This window comes from Artemia sp. Qi Xiang Cuo, chromosome 3, assembly GCF_049724085.1.
Source record: "Artemia sp. Qi Xiang Cuo chromosome 3, ASM4972408v1, whole genome shotgun sequence".
Taxonomy (NCBI): Eukaryota; Metazoa; Arthropoda; class Branchiopoda; order Anostraca; family Artemiidae; genus Artemia; species Artemia sp. Qi Xiang Cuo.
Genome location: NC_142796.1, coordinates 27,276,631 through 27,296,688, shown reverse-complemented (window position 1 = coordinate 27,296,688; position 20,058 = coordinate 27,276,631). Strand labels below are relative to the sequence as shown.

The following is a 20,058-nucleotide window of genomic DNA, read 5'->3' as shown; positions in this document are numbered from 1 at the left end:
GCATATCTTGTAGCTACCATCACCAACCGGCCCTGTCTGATAGCAATAAAAAGGATATGAAACAACGGCTTGTAAAATTTTCCTCGAGCCCTTTAATAAACTAAACCAAAGCAAAGGAAATTCACCACCCATAGCGTAATGTTACCCTTTTGCCCACCATGGTAGCTGCTACCTTGTTACACAGAATATTACTTTAGTTGCGGAGCACATTAAGACAAATACTATTGGTTATCAGCTAAGCACCTGCAGCCAATAAAATTATGTTTCTGGAAATGACCACTTCGCGGCACATGGTGAAACAGGTAGCTTGTTAGTTAATCCAATAATGTCGGTTTGAGCATAAGGATGTTGTTGGCCACCGAAAATTTACCAAGTGTTACCATGTCATCTGAAGTTTATACACCTTCTAGTCAAAATGAAGACACCGTTGGTGTGGACCCCATCCAAATGGCAGCTTATATTGCTGGAAATGCTAATGACCTTGTAAGGACTGGAAGTCCAGCCATTTTGTGCTCTGCGTTGCCAACTCATTGGCGATCGAATAAAACATTGCCAACTGCGTTTCGTGTAGTTTGTTTAAGTGCTGTGGAAGATGGAACTATTGTAACCCTTAGGGCTGGAAACGATGAGAATTGGAGCGCGGAGCTGAGGAATGCGACAGCTGTGATAAAAAACCGAGTGGCACGATTTAATGATTTAAGGTTCATTGGTAGGAGTGGTAGAGGTGAGCAGAATATATTGTCATAATTTAGGAAATAGAACCTATAATGACCTATAATTTTATTGATCTTAATGAATTGATTTTCCGTCGGGCAAAAAAATTGTGAGATACTTGTCGGTTTTTGGAAACACGCCCAAGAAGTGAAGTTATGTTAATCTTAATGAATAATAACAAAACAGGATGATAAAAAAAACTTTTGAAACAAAATTATGGAAACATAACCCAACCTAACGTAACCTAATACCCGCCCCCACCCTTAATGTGCAAATGTATAGCCCAAATTATACAAGTCCAATGCATTTTGTTTAACTCCAACGAATTATATCATCCATCACTTGTTTTTGGAGCTATGAAACTGTTTTTCCGAGATGTAACCTACGCGTAATGCTTGGGTGTGTTTCCAATAACCGAGAAGTACCAAATATGACATTGCGATCTATCTTTGAAAGCATTCAGAAAATAAAAGGTCTTATTGCTCCTAATTAAATACGTCTTAAGATATGTAGAAAGGCTCTCAAACATTTTTTGCTCTCTTTCTAATCTTTTTTAGCAGGTTACCCTAGTTTTCTACCTGAAATGAAGTACTCCAAACGAATGTACTAAGACACCACTTTTTATCCTCAGAATGATGCAAAGACCTAACGAAATATAGTATTCTTATATAACCAATATTTGAATTAATTTAGCAGCTTACTAATAAGCAACCTAAACTAAGAGTGTAGGATTTATTTGTAATATTTTTTTTTCGTTTATAATCAACCTTGAACAACTGGAGGTTTACAAGAAAAAGCTGTTGAATCGCGGAATAACCGTATGAACCGTATGTTTCCCCATATAATTTTTTATAGTCTATATCTAAAAAAAACTCATATCTGAAAAAAAATATTTAGTCTTCACTTAAGGGAAATACTTAGACGTTTAGTGCTACACATATAGCCATTGCTACACATGTAGTAAGGGTTCATTACCGACGAGAAACCACCACCTCCCCCCCCCCAGTAAAAAAGTAAAAATGTATGTTTAAATCAGAGCTATTATTCGTTCCGATTTATCGTAAGAAATAATAACTTTCTTAGGATATGTCGGTTGAAAATCCGACCTTACAATACACCGACAAATATAAGGCGCTCCTATTACAGTCGGTTCCGAGAAAGTTTTGGTTAATAGAATCCAGTAAGTTTCGCCACAGAAAAGATTGACAACAGAAAAGATTGACAAAATAAACTTAGTGAAATAATTAGTTAAACAAAGCGCGTCCCCTACTCAAAAGAAAAAAAAATGAAAGCTTTTCTCATTACAGCAAATATAATCAGTTGATAATTGCAAATAAATTTGCTTTGCTCTTTATTTACTTTTTAATTTCACTACATTTAAGCAAATATAATGATTTACTGAGTATCACTTTGCTGTTTGCCAATCAATAAGTCATAACTTTGAAAATTAGGATTTTTTAATCAAGTACACAGCATGCTCCGTTTGGGCAGAAAAGAACAGTTGTTCAGTTTTACTTTTTTAAGATGTCGATGGAGGTTGTGTTGCTTGCATTAGCGAATCAGGGGTACACGAAGAGGCATAAGCAAAAACAATACCCTTTTTCTGATCTGGTATATTCAGCCCCTTTGGACACAAGTTCCACTTACTCCAAAGTTGATAAGTACGGCTTAAACCCTTATTATCTTTTCTGATTCTTGACACACCAAAGAGTTGAAAATCTGAAAAGAGTTGCAAAATCCTTGCACATGGTTGAAAAGCTTTGCGAGAGGCTATAAAACAGTAAAATGGGGACGCAAGAAGAACGAAGAACTTTCAGGCACCACCTGTCCGTCAAGATTGTGGTTTTCATGGTCATTTTATCGATTTTTTTTATTTCCCGTACAATCCACGTATTCTTTCTTTTAAGTTGTGCTGCAGTCATACTTTCTGCCATAAAGAATCCCTTGCAGGATTATAAACTTTCAAATTGACCCTTTTAAGCAGAAATTTGTAGATAAGCGCAAATAAGTGAAAAATTAACATATACATATATATTGTGCATTCTACATACTATTATATATATATATATATATATATATATATATATATATATATATATATATATATATATATATATATATATATATATATATATATATATACACACATATATATATATACATATATATATATATATATATATATATATATATATATATATATATATATATATATATATATATATATATATATATATATATATATATATATATATATATATATTTTTATAACGAAGAAACTATCACTTCGCATTCAAATAAAATAAAGAAATCCATCTTAATGTATACTGTATAGAAATTTTTGCCACCGTCCTCCATGCTGGGTCACATCCTGTCATCATCAACCTTCAACACCGAGGAGCTGCTCCCAGACAAAGGGGTAATCCCGATCTGTGTCAAGCGCGGAATAGGTCAAAATTATGGTTCCAAATGTAGTTTGATTGTGACTGTTTGATAGTGATTTTAATGGTTTTGGGCTATTTTCAAAATTTCCTTGATTTTATTTTTTCTCAAAATAGCCTTTTATTATTAAGACTTTTTTGAATACGGTAATGATTCCCAAAAATTGCCCCAAAAAGGTTCCCAAAAATGATTCCCAAAAATGATTCCCAAAAAATGATTCCCAAAAATTGCCATTTCTAACTTCAGTTAGAAATGGCGATTTTTTCTCATTTGCAAGTTTTCTTTTAATGTATGTTTTTCAGTTTTTAGTTTCGCTACTATGGGCCGTGGTTCGTTCCTTACTAGGTTGCAGTTACCGCTGCAACCATGACTGTTCTTTCTGTTCCAGTCTTGGGGCCTATGCATAATTTATTACCGGCTGAAAGGCTAGATATGTTCTTTTAATGATGCTCTGTTTTAGGTGAAGGCTACATCATTCTCTTGCCTAACGATTCAATCTAATTGAAACGTCTACCACATTTTTTTTTTGGAGTATTGATCTTTTTCGTGTTTTTCCAAGATTTAAAGCAATATTGCCAGGATTCAAAAATCCAAGAAAACATTTGACTCTTATTAGCTACCATTCCCCCATTAAACATAAGTAATAATTTTTAACACAAAATAAACATCTTAAAGAAGAGAATGACTTTTTCGTCCGTCGATTACCCATATTAGCCATAATAACTGTCCTATAGCCCGCCCCTAAGAGTTGTTAGGACCTGCATGGGGTTCACATACTTTGATACATAGAAGAATAAGAAGAAGAAGTGACCGACCTCACTCTACTACAATCTATTCCACCCGTACTGCATTGAAAAAGCAATTTACTTAGGAGCTTGAAAAGCACAGCACTGTAATTACTAATGAGTATTCAAATAAAATTAAGGGTTATCCTAATTTTCTCTGGTCTTTTCTCCCCCTTGTTAACCACAAAACCTTTCTATCAATGGTTGATATCACTCTGTCCGGTTCGTATTCTTTTATGATTTTGAATTTCCTCCGCCTGGCCCCAAGTTTGAAGAGAATTCCAATATAGAGTTTAATACATTTTTGCTTGTTTCCCACGAAACTGATTATATAATACTGGTAACAAATGTTTCTAATCTAATCCTTAGTCTCAAGACGAAACAGCCTTTTTGTATAGATAGTATACACGCCCTACACATCTCATACATCGACCTTGCTCTTCCTGAATATGCTGCGCTTCTAGAACAGAGGATTCTTACTTAAGATTTATTTCTATCAACTGTCTTTGTTGCAGCGGCGGAGCCAGGGGGCGAGGGGAGCGCCCCCTAACGTAGTCTAAAGTAGTGTAATTTACTTAACTCACGCAAGATTGCGTTAATTAAACTTGCTCCTAACCCAGGTTTATCGGATCAACCTATTTTGCCCCCTTTGTTGTCAACCTTTCTCTTATTTCGAAGAAAGACAAAATAACTCGCAAATATATTTACCTCCTTCAAGCCTATCAGTCAGTGCTTCCATTTCTACTATATTTTAGAGCAGACTACTTTATTTTGAATGATTCTCCTCTAGTATTTTTAGACCTACTTTATTGCTTTATTTCTTCTTTAAATTTGGATTTTCCACTTTTTTTCTTACCAAGCCCATGGATTTTTGTTACGAAAATAGGATTTTCGGATACAACGGCGGGATCTCGGCAAAAGTGATTGACAAACGTTCTTGTTTTTGTCGGACTTGGATAGACCCGCAAAATTTGAAGCAAAATAACCAACGTGTAAGCACTGACGTGATAGATAAATACATTAAAAGCACCTATGCACATTTACGATTTTAACATGCTTAAAAAAGAAGGGCTAGAAGTTGTGAAGAGCCTTTGTCACAATTCAATGGTAAAAGACTATGTGAAACAAATTGAGTCTGTTCAGTCTGCGAACCTTAAAAGAGAAGAGTTCTTCCTACCCGCCTCTAAGGTTTACCAGGGACTGGAAGCGACCACCCGTCTGTTCTCCTTACAAGGAAAAGCTACAAAGTTCCTGAAGAAATGCAAGCGGATCCAGGAAATTGCCCAGGAATTTTACATTGAAGCTGTGTTCCAGCTAGTTGACTGATTTCCATTTGATCGCGACATTTACAACTTTGTAGAGATTGTAGAGCCAAAAGTCGCATCGGATGGTGATATTCTATCGTTGAGGCTTTTGCCAAAGTTCGGGCACCCCGCGTGGGATTTTGGGCTGGTTGAAAACGAGTGGCGGGCATTGATGCTGCTTAGTCCAGACGACAGTTTGATTAGAGGTGGAAACCCGATTGATTTTTTGAACTGGGTGGCGTCTATCAAGACGCTAATTGGAATGCTAAAGTTCACTAGCGTTCTTCATATCATTCGGTTTATTTTTGGACTTCCCTACTATAATGTCGGTGTGGAGAGACTTTTCAGCGTTCTGAAAACAGTAAAAATGAAAAGAGGAATGATCTCCAAACGTAACTTTGGCTGCGACGGATTTCTTTCAAGTATGGGAAGAAGCGTAAAGGCCCCCTACGTTCACCGAGGGTTTAAAGAAAAAAATAAAGTCCATGAAATTCGATGCGACTGCGTCCGAATGCATGACTTTTTTAAGCATTGGGAAAGACGATGGAGAATGCGACGATACCGATGATTCGGGTATTAATCTTAGAAGTTGGCGTTTTCTCTTAAATCTTATTATTTGGTAATTCTCATTATTTTTTTCTGAATACAGTTTAAAGTGCGTTTAAATTCGGCATTTTCTGGAGAGTTGGGAGGCAGGTAGCAGTCTATACTAGTTAAAATCGAATAATTCAAAAGATCAAAATGCAGGCGCTATCCTTAAATCAGGCTTTAAGTGATTCATTTTTGCTACTACACTCTGCTTCAAATTAAGAACTCAATATTAAAAAAAGTCAAAACAAAAATAATGCGCGAAAAAGCGACCGGTTGGATATCATTCATACCAATCCTTCGCACCAATTCAAATAAAAACGAGGGTGTAGCAAAACATAGTGGCAAAGAAAAACAAATAAATAAAATACATTCATATGCGGTCCAGAATCTGAGATCTGGACCCAGAATCTATAAATAAAAACCGAACTTAACTTGTCGATAAATACAAAGCATTGTTTTGAACGTCAAAAGAAGATGTTCTGGTACAAGTAAAAGGTTTTGAGTTGCAAAATAGATCGTCCTGAACAAATGCTATTAAAAGTCAGCCTAATAAGGCTTTACTTGTAACTTGGAAAGAAGAAGTCAGAAAATGGAGAAACTTATAGAGTTTTTGGTATTGAAAATAGGGATTTCTAGAGATTTTCCACAAGCCCTTCAGAGATTGAAAACAAAATTGAAGTGGAAACACTGGTAATATAGCGTAAGAATCAATTTTGTTAAGATTCCTTTTCAAATAGTATGCACGATAACATACTTACTTCCGGATTGTGTCCTACTATAATTCTACCCTTTTTTTTTGCACTTAAATACTTTATTCCCACATTAGTGGAATGGAAGCACTGCTATCAGCGTGTCCACTTTTTGTACAAACTATATAAACTGCTCTTCCTCAGAGAACTTGAAGAGAGATTTTAGACACCTCTAAGTTTGCCAAGTTTCAACTTGTTGCATTCTCATTTGTGGCTAATGCATTCTTGATGTTCATCTTGCTGGTGACTAGTTCGGCCAAACAAGCCACGACGACCGTCTCTTCTTTGACTGTGTGCTTCTACGGACCATCAAGAGAATATTAAATCTGACCTGTAGCCAATCTCACAAGGAAAGTTATACAAAAAGGTTGAAATGATGAAACGCTGATAATCTTCAAACAACCCTGGAATGATAAAGCATCACAAGAGAACTGTTTCAATAAGAAAAGTAGTCAGACAAGGTGCTATCGCTTCTCCCTGCAATTGGATCAACTATATTCTTGACGCTTAAGAGCAGTTCCAGCTGTCGTGTACTCTCTATAGTATTAGCGTTACTTGTGTACATTGCTTTTCTTGAGTACAAATAGTATTTTCAATATTAGCCAAACTCTAACAACATTTCTGAAATATTTTGCATAATTCAATTGTGTCCAACCGAATGTACCGAATATAGCCTCAAATTCAGTGCCAACAAGTCTAGGATTGTTCTCTTTATTTGGAAAGGTACTCCAATTCCTGATGAAACCTCGCTTTATAATTCAAAAGCCGGCCCGGTCGACAAAGTTGTTTACCATGGCATTCCCACTAGAATGTCAATTCCCCATACTTTTAGCTTACAAGCTGAATATCAGCGTCGTATCTCATTTCTATTATCCGTTTTCATGATTCAAGTGCGATTTGTCTACCTCGGTTTTTAGTGCATACAAAAAATTGGCTTGCGAAAATCTGTCATGACGCCTTTACTCGTAAGACCTTTTAGGATAGAAACCTAGGAGGACGGAAACATAATATCTAGCCGCAAATCATAAAAAGTCTAGTAGGGATCCTTCAGGAGACTTCCATAGCATTGTTCATACATGGGACAATCAGTGATTGCAGTGGCCTGTGAAGCTGGAAGGTCAAAATAGTCGTTCGAATTAGTTCTAAGGTCCGTTGATGGATATTTTCTCGCTAGTCTTTAATTTAAGGTGTTTAAAATTAGGGTGTTTTCTCGCTAGTCTTTAAGTTTCTAATGGAAAACCTAATCAGTTTGGCTTGGAAAACTACATTACCCACGGATATTGGCTCTTAAAATACTATTAAGACCATTACAAAGTGTAGATTTAACATAAATGTGCTTTGTATTTTTTTCGGGGGGGGGGGGTTATGAAAGCTATTTAGTTTCTATTTTGCATACTGGCCTACTTCACCAGGGAAATTTTAAGCAGGAGCTCCAACAAAAAGCCTTCTCCAACGATATATTGCCTTTGGAATTATCCGTTAATTAAGGCTATTTGTAGATGCATCTTTAATCTCCTTTAAAAGGAGTTATGGCCCTTTTTAAGAAAAATTATAATTACAAAGTGCCATATCAAAAAAGCAGTTGATGACACCATATTTATTAAAATATCAAGAACGTAGCTGTGAGTTTACGCTCTTTCTACACGGAACAGTTGCATTATTTTTCGAAATATAATTGAATGATATCTTTAATTTAAGGAAAGAGCTTTACACTCACTATTCACGTTGCTTCGAACCCGCCACAAGTCGCAACTTACTCTAAAGCAATAAAAGTTACTGTGGATGGACCAAGGGAGCCTAGAAGTAAGTTCCTTTTGTCTTTTTTTTCTGTCTCTAACGCACAATTATAGGATTTGTCTCCCAAATATTCGAAAGAATATCTAACTCCTTTAGCCAATGATGAAATAATTATATTCAAGAGAATGGTCATGGGGTTCAATTGTACAATTAATGCCTACTTACTATTTAGGTTAAAGCATCGCAGTTAACACCAATGAAAGGGATCCACCTCAGCAGATTCTATTTATAAATGCCTTGCATTTTTTTCAAACCGCTTCATTTTCCCGCACCACCGAGTGGCAAGTATTTTATGTGCAAACAATGAATTACCAAATTTTGGTGCGGTGATTTAGTCCCGATTACCGTTATTACCACTGGTGCTTATATATAAAAAAAACTCAGTTCTTGACCAGTTGGGAATACTGACACCATGTGACCTTTTGATGGGTCAAACGAGTCTGAACGAAAATAATTATTTTGGAAGGACCAAAAATGCCGTAACAGTTATTTGTGCTGTATAGGCTATTACTACTACTATTAAGTGCTCATTCCAGCACAGAGACGTCAAGGGGTTAAAACAACAGCAACAATCGTCAGTTTCTGTATTTATCTAAAGGGGTGTTAGTATCACTCTCCAAAGAAGAAGTCCTGGAGGCATTTAAGTTTGAACCATTGCCCTTAGTGATTGTAGCCTAATATCCAAAGAACCCCAAAGGGCTATATGTAGACTTCATTGAAAATTATAATTTTGTAGTTGAGTATTAATAGGTCTATTGACGATCTCGTCTCTTCCAGAGGAATGAAGAACCACAATTTAGATATAATTAAATTCAAAGATAAAAATAACTATACTTAAATTTCAAAGTACGACCCTAGTCTGGCATGGAAGTTTTATTGACTGTTGTAATAAAATGCATCTGCAAAATTCTCTCAGATAAAAATTACTCATTCTTAAGTCCCGTTGAGTTTATTGCGTGAAAATAGTATAATTCATTTGTTGCCTGTTTGAAAATGTCACCTTAATAATTAATAATTGTTTAGTCTAATCAATGAAATCACCTCGAAATCATACTACCATGCTAACTGATAGTTTGATTTATATTCGCGGTTTGGCTACCCACTAAACACCACCGTGAAGTCTACCTTAATTAAGAAAAAGGATGTAATTATTTAATTGCATCAATTTATTGAGTCATCAAACTCATAATTTAAAGCAAAATTGGACATTTGTACAGAATTGGAACTTTTCATAAATTTTGGGTCTTCATTATGCAGCGTTATTTTATCTTCCTCAATGATTTTTACAGAGGCTTAAAAAGTTTAACAATTTATTACGACAGAGATGTAGCCAGAATTTAAGCGTGGATAAGGTCAATCTAATTTTAGGGATGGGGTTCAACTTCGAAAAAATCTTCTAAAGCCATTATACGGTCAGTTAGTAAAATTTAACTAATATGATTAACCAATGTACAGTCAAAAATATTTTTTGCAATCTCTTCGTGGGGGAATTTTATCAGCATCAGTTTTTCTTCTGATGGCATGTCAATCTGCTACATTTTGCTTCAATAAGTAGATATGCGATAAATAATAAGGTACTTGGGCATTATATGGGCCTTTCTAAAATGTCAAGTTTGGTTAATGCTAATGAAATAAAATAAAATAGGATAAATATATAATAGTTTAAAAACAAATTTGGTCTATATATTTGCACATTAGGGGGGGGGGTAGTAAAGCATAGCATATATTAAATACGTAACCTACCCTAACCTATGTACCTTCCCCCCCCCCCTAAACTACAAAAAACAGCAGCTTAAATATCGTATACGCAATGAAAACCACGTTATCATCGTATTCCTCTATAGCAGTTATCCCGTCAAAAATGGGTTTTTCGTGACTGGTTTCCTTGTAAAGGCCCATATAGTGCCCAGGTACCAACAATAATAATAGTAATGGATAAGGGCCACGCAGTTTATGAAGTCTTACGTGCAGAACTGTTTGGGAACTCAGAAGCTGTATTAGTGCGGGACATAACCGTCTAGATGAGAAATTATCTTAAAATAACTGTAAAAGCGACGCCTATGTATAGGAATAACCCCTAGTTAATAATCAGACTGTACAATGAATTTCATGACCAGCAAAGTTCAAGCTCGCATGCCACCCACTAGACAATGGATGGTGGCCACCCACTTGCCCTGCTACGTAGTTTAACCGGAGATGGAGCTTAGTTTCGAACTGGATCGACCAAAGCTTGAGTTCTAATGCCATCGTCAGGTGGTTTTGGATAATTATATTATTTCTGTCGAAGCAAGGTTTGAACTTGGCTACAACCCCTAATACTTTGTAATATTTTATGATGAGACCCAGTAACCTATATGTGAATATAGGTTTCGGTAGATGGTAAATTCATTTGGTAGTTACATTTTAGGTAGATGGTAAATTCATTGGATGCATATTACAAACACTATTCTTGCTTGAGTTTTCTTAATTTTGACATTTTTTAAAATTGCCTTTTTGAGTGGATTTTCAGTGGATAAGATTTTTCACGGGCATCAATTAACACCTGTTTTTCTGTGGGTGCTTCCCCCCCTCCATTGGAGGCACTGTGCACGGGTGGTGGATGTTTAAAAATCAAACGGAAGGAATAGGTATAATTTCAGTCATTAATGTATTTATTGATGACGGACATTGAAACTTATTTGGGGCGGGGGTGGGTGAAATAACAAAATCATAAAGAATATTTTATGATTAGATTAAAAAATATCAATAAATGAACAAATAACAAAATTTGTGAGCAGGGCCCATGGTGGCCCCTAAAAAACTCAGAGAAATCCTTGTTTGGCTCAATGTCTGAGAAATATTTTAAAATATTTTGACTCCCTCTAGTTGGCTAGTCCTTTAGTTGGCTCCCCACCTCCAATAACCTGTATAGGTTACTGGGTAGTAACCCGTGTCTAAAAGCGAAAGTTTAGCACCCATACACCAACCATCTGTGAATTTTGTCCCTGTAACTGCTTTTTGGTCGTTGTATTTAGTATACCTTTTAGGGGCATTGATCTCTCAGCGGGATACACAATGTTTATCGTGGGTGTAGCGTACCCAACAATGTGCAAACGTGCATTCATAGAAGGAGGGGGCCAAGGGGTTCCATACCCATTCCGTAGAAGATCGATATTCTGTAACAAGTGTTAAATCCCTTTTGTGAGAATTATTTACTCATTTGGTAAACATTTTTTGTCTTCAAACCTTAGCCCGTCCATCGAAAAATCCAGACTCTTCCGATGTTCTCTACTGTTTCTTATGTTCTTCGAATCATTAATTACTTTCCGGCGATTTAGCGGACTTCCATCCGCAAACCCAATCGATGTAAACACCTAAGCATGTTAAGGCGTCCAACAGTCTTTGATTTTAGATCGAACCCCTGACCTGTCTTCATACCAGGTGTGACTAAACTGACCTTATACCCAAACCTTTGATTTATTATATTTCGGTGGGAATATTTTCTTGGGGATTGGTAAGTTTATAAAATCGTGGTTAAAAAAAAGATGAAAAAAAGAGGCAAGAACCTGAAAAATGTTGAGATTTGTAATAAACCGGGCCCGGAGGCATCGCTCTCATGTACATACTTGGCTTTGACATTTTGTAAATACAATTGCAGTTGCTTCTTATGATTACAATTACAATAATGGGTACTAGTACATTAAAAGTACTCTTTTATATACTGTATATGGAATATCAAACTGGAGATGCTACAGATACCTGCCAGATTGGTTATTTCAAGAGACCGCTATTAAGAATTGGAATGCAAAAAATAGTTTTCATTGCGTTTACGATACTTAAAATGTTGTTTTTTGGGGGTTTAGGGGGGGAAGGTACCTAGGGTAGGTTACGTATTTAATATATGATATGCTTTACCCCCCCCCCCTAATGTGTACATATATAGCCAAAATTCGTTTCTAAACTATTATATATTCATCCTATTTTATTAGCATTAACCAAACTTGACTTCTTTAGCAGCATTTAAAAGAGTACGTTTAATGCAGCAGTACCCAATAATGAATAGAATGTGCTAAAGTAATTAAATAGTAGTTTGGATAAGCTTGACCAAAATATTTTGTAACGGTTCGCCACTACAGTCACAGAAAAAAGAAGAAAGCTTGAAGTTCACTTCCTGCACCAGACTATAATAACGAAAAAAGTGGTAATCGATAATCTTAGATTGTGTACCCAAGAAACACATACAGCGTCATGTGTGCTTCCGATTTGGTTCATTACGTTCATAATTGACGTCGAATGGAAACAATGCTGCCGGGTAGTAACCTGAACAAAGTAATGGTAGCAATTCAGGTGTAATGCTTTTGAAGTCTAGTGCACTGTTCTCTCATATAAAAGATCATCAGCCTGGGAGGGTTTCCGGTAAGAATCAGGAAATTATAGCAATTTTTAAATAAAGTGTGACTGCCTTGAAAAGCACTTCAGCTAATTCGAAGACACTTTCGCAAACAAACTTGCTAAATGGCGTTTTCGTGGTGCATTTGTATTTGCTTACTACGCACCATCCTATAAATAAACCAATAAATAATATTACTACTATTATTAGGGCAATGTAGCTGAAATTCGTCTTAAGCTCTATCTCTTTAAATATCTGCCTTTTGACCACATTAAAAGATAAAACCATAATTTTGTGTGTCATGGAGAGTTGCTCGTGATGATGGCAGGCCAATTTAATAACTACTCATGTAAGGCACGCATTCCTTGAGCAAAAACATTTAAGAGAAATCATTACCTAAATCAAATTAACACATGCACTGTAAAGAGCCTCATCTTGAGAAGTGATCAAATTAGGAACCAGATACTATTCCGTAAGTAAGCCTTCGCTAGAAAAACTTCCTCAATGAGACTGTAAAAAGGGCCAGACTTGTACTTAAGTATTAGTGTTATCCATCCCGATGTTTCCGGGCAGTCAAATTCATGGACCTTCTTTTTACCGATAAGGCGTAGACGTACATCTTGGGCCAGGCCCCACCTAGGCATTGTTAAAATCCTGATTCTCCCTCCTGATACTTAAATTTTGTTGTTTTGTATTCACCTGAAGGAAGCTCTAAAAGCCATTAACTCGGTATCTTTTAATGGGTTGTCCTCCAGGTATTTTTTATACTAATGAAAAATATTGTCTGAATACAACACTGTTTATACAACGTTAGACGTCATTGGTATACTATCATATATCTTTTTTACTCTTTACATGCATATGAATTTGATGTTCACAAGAAAATGTTATCTTTTAAAATAAGGCTCTAAAGTATGCTCAGTTGAGGGGTGCACGTTCAGCCCGTGACCCACGAAAATAATGACATGCCCCAGTAGTGGATCCAGGGGAAGGGCGAGGGGGCGCGCATCCCCCTAACGTAGTCTAAAGTAGTGTAGTTTGCTTAATTAACGCAAGCTTGCGTTAAATAAACTTGCTCCTAACGCAAGTTTATCGGATCAACCTATTTTGCACCCTCCCCTAAAAAAAATCCTGGATCCGCCCCCGCCATGCCCCACCGATGGGGCCTGCGCCCCACGGTGGGAATCACGGACAGGGACAAAACACTGGATTTGTGATTGCCACCGGTAGCAGAAATCCTTTAGGTATCGTTTTTAGCACCGCTTTTTTTAAGACGTTTCAATCACCTGTCTCTCCCTCTTTTGTAAGATTTGGGCCTACATTAAATCAATAATGATGCTCGCTTAGTTTATATTGACTAACCTAGAAAAATTAGGCTTAAGTTTTGTTACTGTGAACGAGAGGCTCAAATTTTAAAAGCTTTATTCTTAGACATTTTAGTTCTTTTGATCCTGTAACAATTTGGCATAAAATTGGTATAATAATACATCTCAGAAATTTGCGCCTCAAGATAAATAAAGCACCGTCAATGTGTAGCCATAAATTCAAAATTAGATGAAGACACCCCAATACCACATACTGAGCCTGGTGGCTTTTGGGGATAGTGTTCCACTCAATATACAAGAAATACTACGATTTTTTTGATAGTTTTTCTGTGCTTTTTATATTCCCTATTTTTGAATTTGGGTCCCTGCTGCATCTTGATACTCCTATACATAGATTTTTCTGTATGTGCCTAGCCAATTTGAGAATTATTTAATACATTTTGACAAAATGTAACTAAAAACATACTCCGGCCTATATACAGATGGAACCCTCTGGTTCATGCCTTGATCCTTGAAAAATTGAGATTTTTAGGATTTTCAGGGTTTGCTGTCACCGACGAATTTAATTCTATTTAGTGGAGAAATATATTGTTTCAGAAAACATATAATAAAAGAAGGCAAAGTGTCCCTACCACCTTCCTCTTTGCGCGACTTTCTCTGTCAATATTTGTTTTTCTCTTTTTTTGTGCTGATGAATCCTATTTTCTTCAAGCTTCTTCCACAAATTTGCAGTGACCTCAGTAGGGGAGGGGACTCTAGATTTTTTGCCCCTCCCACCTCAACCTTGATTTCGAAATGTACCTTTTTTGTGTAGTGTTCTCATTGAAAAATGTTTTTTGGTATTGTCGTTGAAAAACGACAAATTTGCCCCAAGAATATTGAAAAATTCTTAATAAACATATCATATGTTCTTAATAAAACAAACATATATATATATATATATATATATATATATATATATATATATATATATATATATATATATATATATATATATATATATATTGCGTTTGACTTACTGATGAACATTATAGCTCGTTTTCCAGGTCAGCAACAATCTCAGTTCAGAGCAATGAGTCTAGGTCAAAGACCCTACATAAATGACCATATTAGAGACTATGATGTTATGCGTCGGAAGTCGGAATCAAATTCCCTCAGCCCCACATTATTCAAAGCTGCTCAAAGTTCTCACGGTAATTTGATTTTAATTTAATCTTACTTGAAAATTTTCTTAACCTTTTAATCAATTTTCTTCCCTGATTATTAAGTTCAGAGTAAAGGTGATAACGCCTAAAACACGTTCTTGCCTTAAGCTTGAACCGGCAGATTATAAAAAAAAACTTGAAGACTTTAATTTTATCTTAGCCAGACTTTACGTGATATTCGAATTTATATTTCCTTTTAAAGATCGAAAGAACATTTTTTTAAATGTTCTTCAGAACACCTTCTTTTAAATGAGGCCACATTCTAAAGATTGTTTGAGTTAGGCATGCACATTTTCAACTTTACTGCTGCTCAATTCCTGCTTCCAAAACATGTACGTACACGTAATATTTAAAGGGGAGAGCACATTAGTTCAAAACGTGTGAATCAAACATATATTATAAATCATCAAAAACATCCCTAAGATTTCGATGGGGGGGGGGGGCTTCTATTCGTGCATTACACTTTTACACGTTGGAATCTTCACTAAACACCCATATTCCCCAAATATCATGATCTTCAGTTGTCCGAGGATAGAAAGCACTGCAGATATTCCAGAAGACTTTTCAGATCAGTAAATGTAGCCCACTTCACAATTTGCGACACCCCATAATCATCTTCCAAGGAGCTGTGATTTTCCTGAAACAGTGCACAAGAACAGACAAGGACACAATAATTAATATTCGATGTAGGGGGTACTCGTAAAAAAGAGAGGAAAAAACCGACAATTATACTATATGATAAATGCAGGAAATTAAGGAAAGACCCCGAAAATTTTTAGACCCCCGAGATTAGGAGAGGCCCAGAATCCCCTGCGAAGTGCCTGGTCTTGGTAAAAAAAAAAAAAAAAAAGAGTCCATTCAGTTTTGATACTAAGACTATGGTTATCAGCACGTCTTGGTACCTATGTGTTATAGGGACCACACTTTGTTCTTGTTCTGTAAAGAAACCGGTTTTCTGTGTCTACTCGGACATAATTCGTTTAGCCTGAGTGAGAGTAAAGTACTATATAGGTATATTTTAATTAAATATTTAATAATATAGGGGTGGTTAGGATAGGTATTTAATATAATGCGTTCTGTGCAGCCTGCTTTCCATAATTCTCTGTTGTATTTTCCGTAATTTTGTTACTAAAGTAATATATTTTCATTGTATTATGGTGTATTTCATTAGGATTAACCTTACTTCACTTCTTTGGGGGTGGTCGATGTAACACGTAAGAACCAACGCCTTTTATCTCGATTTGTATCGTTCTTCGTCAAACGCTTTTTTTCTTTTTTTTTGTCACGTTCGGCGCAGAACGCTCGTAAAAAAATTGAAGGAGCTGAACAAAATTCATATTATTAAGCTAGAATTGTGTCCTTATAATTTTAGTTTATATTTCGCGGTTTTTCTTGCGGTAATATCAGTGTGGTTTCATGATAAACACACATGCAGATAAACTGCGAAACCGCTGAACTATCTGAGACCAGTGTATTTGACTACCTCTTACTGATGTTTATGACAGTTTAATTGACAACTGATAACAATGATTTTTCCTGTCAACTTCAATAGAAATAACCACAATCAATGCACAAAATCTTTTTCACTCGTTTCTCGCTTTATGACTTGTAAATCAAAGGCGGGTCAGAAGGAATTCTTAAAAATTGTCATTGTTGTAACCTGATCTCTGGTGGGTTATGGATCCCCCCCCCCTAAACCCCAAAAAACACAGTTTAAATATTGTAAGCAATGAGAAATCACGCTTTACAATCAATTCAGATAGCAAATACACGTTTGACGGGTCTCCATGTCTGGTTTCCTTGTACAGTCTGTAGCGCTGTGTTAGGTATAATGCACCAGTAACCCCAAAATTTTATCCCCCCTAAAACCCAAAAACAAAAGTTTTTTGGTAGGACGAATCTGTTTCTGGTGGTTAAATTCTAGGTTTATACCCTTTTTCGCCCTCTCTACAGCAATGTCAAAAAAAGCTATCTAACGAGTTATGATGACAGCAGAAGCGCATCCAGGATTTTTTTTCGGGGGGGGGGGGGTTACTATTTTTTTTAGGGGGGTTACATAAAAAACCTCAAAAAACGCATATGTTTGTGTCCATTTTTGTTACGTTTTTACGAGTCAAACAAACATTTCGGGGGGGGGGGGGGTTCAAACCGGGTATCCCCCCACCCCTGGATACGGCCTTGGATGACAGTCATGCAAAATTACTGCCTAATGATAATTCCAATACAGTGCTGATCAAATATCAAACATTCAATTTCTGAAAAAACAAATTTTTTTTCTATAAGCTATTAAATAAAAAAAACAAGTTTTTTTTACCTGAAAGTAAGAAGTAACATTAAAACTTAAAATGAACAGAAATTATTACGCATATAAAGGGGGTTGTTCCCTCCTCAACACTTCTCTCTTTGCGCTAAAGTTTTTTAATACTTTTGAAAAAGTGTCTTATTGTTCTAATTAAAAGGCACTTGTGTTTCAGGAATCATTATTATAGAATTGGGACAGAATTTAAACTTTAGCCTAAAGAGCGAGGTGTTGAGGAGGGGACAACCCCTCTTATATGCGTAATAATTTCTGTTCATTTAAAGTTTTAATGTTGCTCCTTACTTTCAGTTGAAAAAATTTGTTTTTTTATTAATTTCTGATCATTTTTAAATATTGCCAGGAAATCTGGCCTCACCTCCGCGAAGAAGACCCCTCCCCACGGAAATATCCTCTTGACAATTCAATCCCGGTGAAAATTTTCCCCGGGCAATTACTCTTAACCACTCTGGGCGTAAAATTGACACGGAAAAGAGAAAGCAAGACATATAAAAAGAATTTTTTAAAGGAATTCTGGCAAATTCCCCAGTGTATAATTTCCCCTAACAAGTTCACTCCCTGGAAACATCCCTCCCCAAGGAAAATTTGCCCCTCACCGGAAAATGTATGCCTACATCCCAATAACAAATACTATGCGCAAACAATGGGAAAATCTTATAACTTAAAATAATTTCCTCTGGGGCTGTGGGGGGGTCATGAGTAGTAATGGTGTATACAGTTTCACGAGTGATTGCGTAATATGACTTACCACGGGGCAGTCACCTATGCACTTTCACGGGTGATTGCGTAATATGCCTTACCACGGGTCAAGCACCTATTACTACGAACGATACTTGTCCTATCAGACGTGTTTTCATATACTTTGCGTACGTGCCCGTACCAAACAGGTTGGTTATAATCCGTTCTGCCTCAAGTTTTTTCTGGCACAATTAACTGAATTTCTATTTCATGATAAACAAGTTTTTTTTAGGTTACATCCGTGTTGGAAAAACCGGTGGATCTTTTTTAGAAGCTAATTATTTTTTGTATATGTTAAAGTTTCAAATTGGATACCTCAACAGTTTTGAATATTTTATTGAACATAACACAACTTAAATTTTAAGTAAGCACAGAGAAAAAATGGATAATTCAATGCAATTTCTGGTGAGTAAAAATTTTCTCATTATTAAAAATAAATTGTCATTAATTTAATGAATAAATTATTTCCTTAAAATATCAAAAAGGGTAATTATATAATTATATTTATTATTTTTTTTTATTGATAAAAATATAAAAAATTCTAAATTTTTTTTAATCTTTCGGCGGCTTTTTTTTTTTTTTTTTTTAGGTGTTTTTTTTACAAAAAGTCACTCCCATTCGGATTTGCTTTGTTTATTTTTATATTTTAAATTAACAAAATTTATTTATTATTTTTAAAAAAAGGTATATTATAATTGTAATAAAAAAATTAATTTTTTGTAATGACAATAAAAAATATAAATAAAAATAAATAGAATAATTAAACAAAAAAAAAAGCATTTTTTTTTCCTTTTGTGTTCAAACATAAATACCCCCCCTTCGTGCCATGTTTACATCGATACCTAATGTATAATAATTAAATATAAAATAAATTAAGTTATCAAATTATCTCCTAGAACTACACAAGACCATCCCATGAATGATACTATTTTACTGAAAGTTACCTCTGACACCATTTTTACCTCAATATCAGATTGACTTAAATTTAAAAGTGATTGGAATGACTTATATAATTACTCAGCTCAACCTGATGAAGATTTTGACCTTAACCACACTCAATTATTACAAAGGAGTTAAGATATAAAAGTCAAATCGTAATTTGTAAGTACATACATATTTTTTTTCTATCCCTATTTTCAAAAAATAAGACAAAATTTTCTCAGGGGCATAGCTTTTTAAAAAATTAAAATTTGTTTTTAAGCTATTTAATTTTCTTTCATTAACCAAATTAGCGATATATATAAAGGAATGATTATCATGCATTTCTATAACAAAAAAAACCTTACATCTTAAATTATAAATAATTGGAGTTATATTGAAATTTAAATGTTATAAAAAAAAAAAAAAAATTTTGAAAAAAAAAAACGAAATTGAAAAAACTTTATACAATAAATTTACATCGCGCAATTAGACTGATATTTTAGTTACTTCAGAAATTTAATAAAAACTATAGAAATATCGGATATATAATCTACATTCAAGCCAAGCTGACGTCTAAGGAGTTTCGTATTAACATTTGACTTTAAATAAAATGATATATATCTAAATTACTCATTTTACACAGTTACCAAGGTTTTTTTGATCATATCCAACGATGTCTTCACTGGAGTGTTAAGATACTTTAGTTGGGTGAAGGCGGGGTTGATCATTTAATTGAAAAACTTAGGTGTTTACGAGAAAGAATTTGAGGTTGTTCTATTTGAACAGTGTTGTGAGACCCCT

General features: G+C 35.2%; 1 protein-coding gene across 1 annotated transcript in view; it reads left to right on the top strand.

Moving 5' to 3' along the window:
• Positions 1–333: 333 nt before the first annotated feature.
• The window catches only part of LOC148953948 (runt-related transcription factor 1-like), a 26,104-nt gene continuing 6,379 nt past the window's right edge, over positions 334–20,058 (top strand). The window contains exons 1-3 of the mRNA XM_089086033.1: positions 334–724; positions 8,284–8,388; positions 15,123–15,269. Coding sequence (XP_088942159.1) covers positions 346–724; positions 8,284–8,388; positions 15,123–15,269 — 631 coding nt within the window. The 5' untranslated portion in view covers positions 334–345. The remainder of the gene's footprint in view (positions 725–8,283; positions 8,389–15,122; positions 15,270–20,058) is intronic.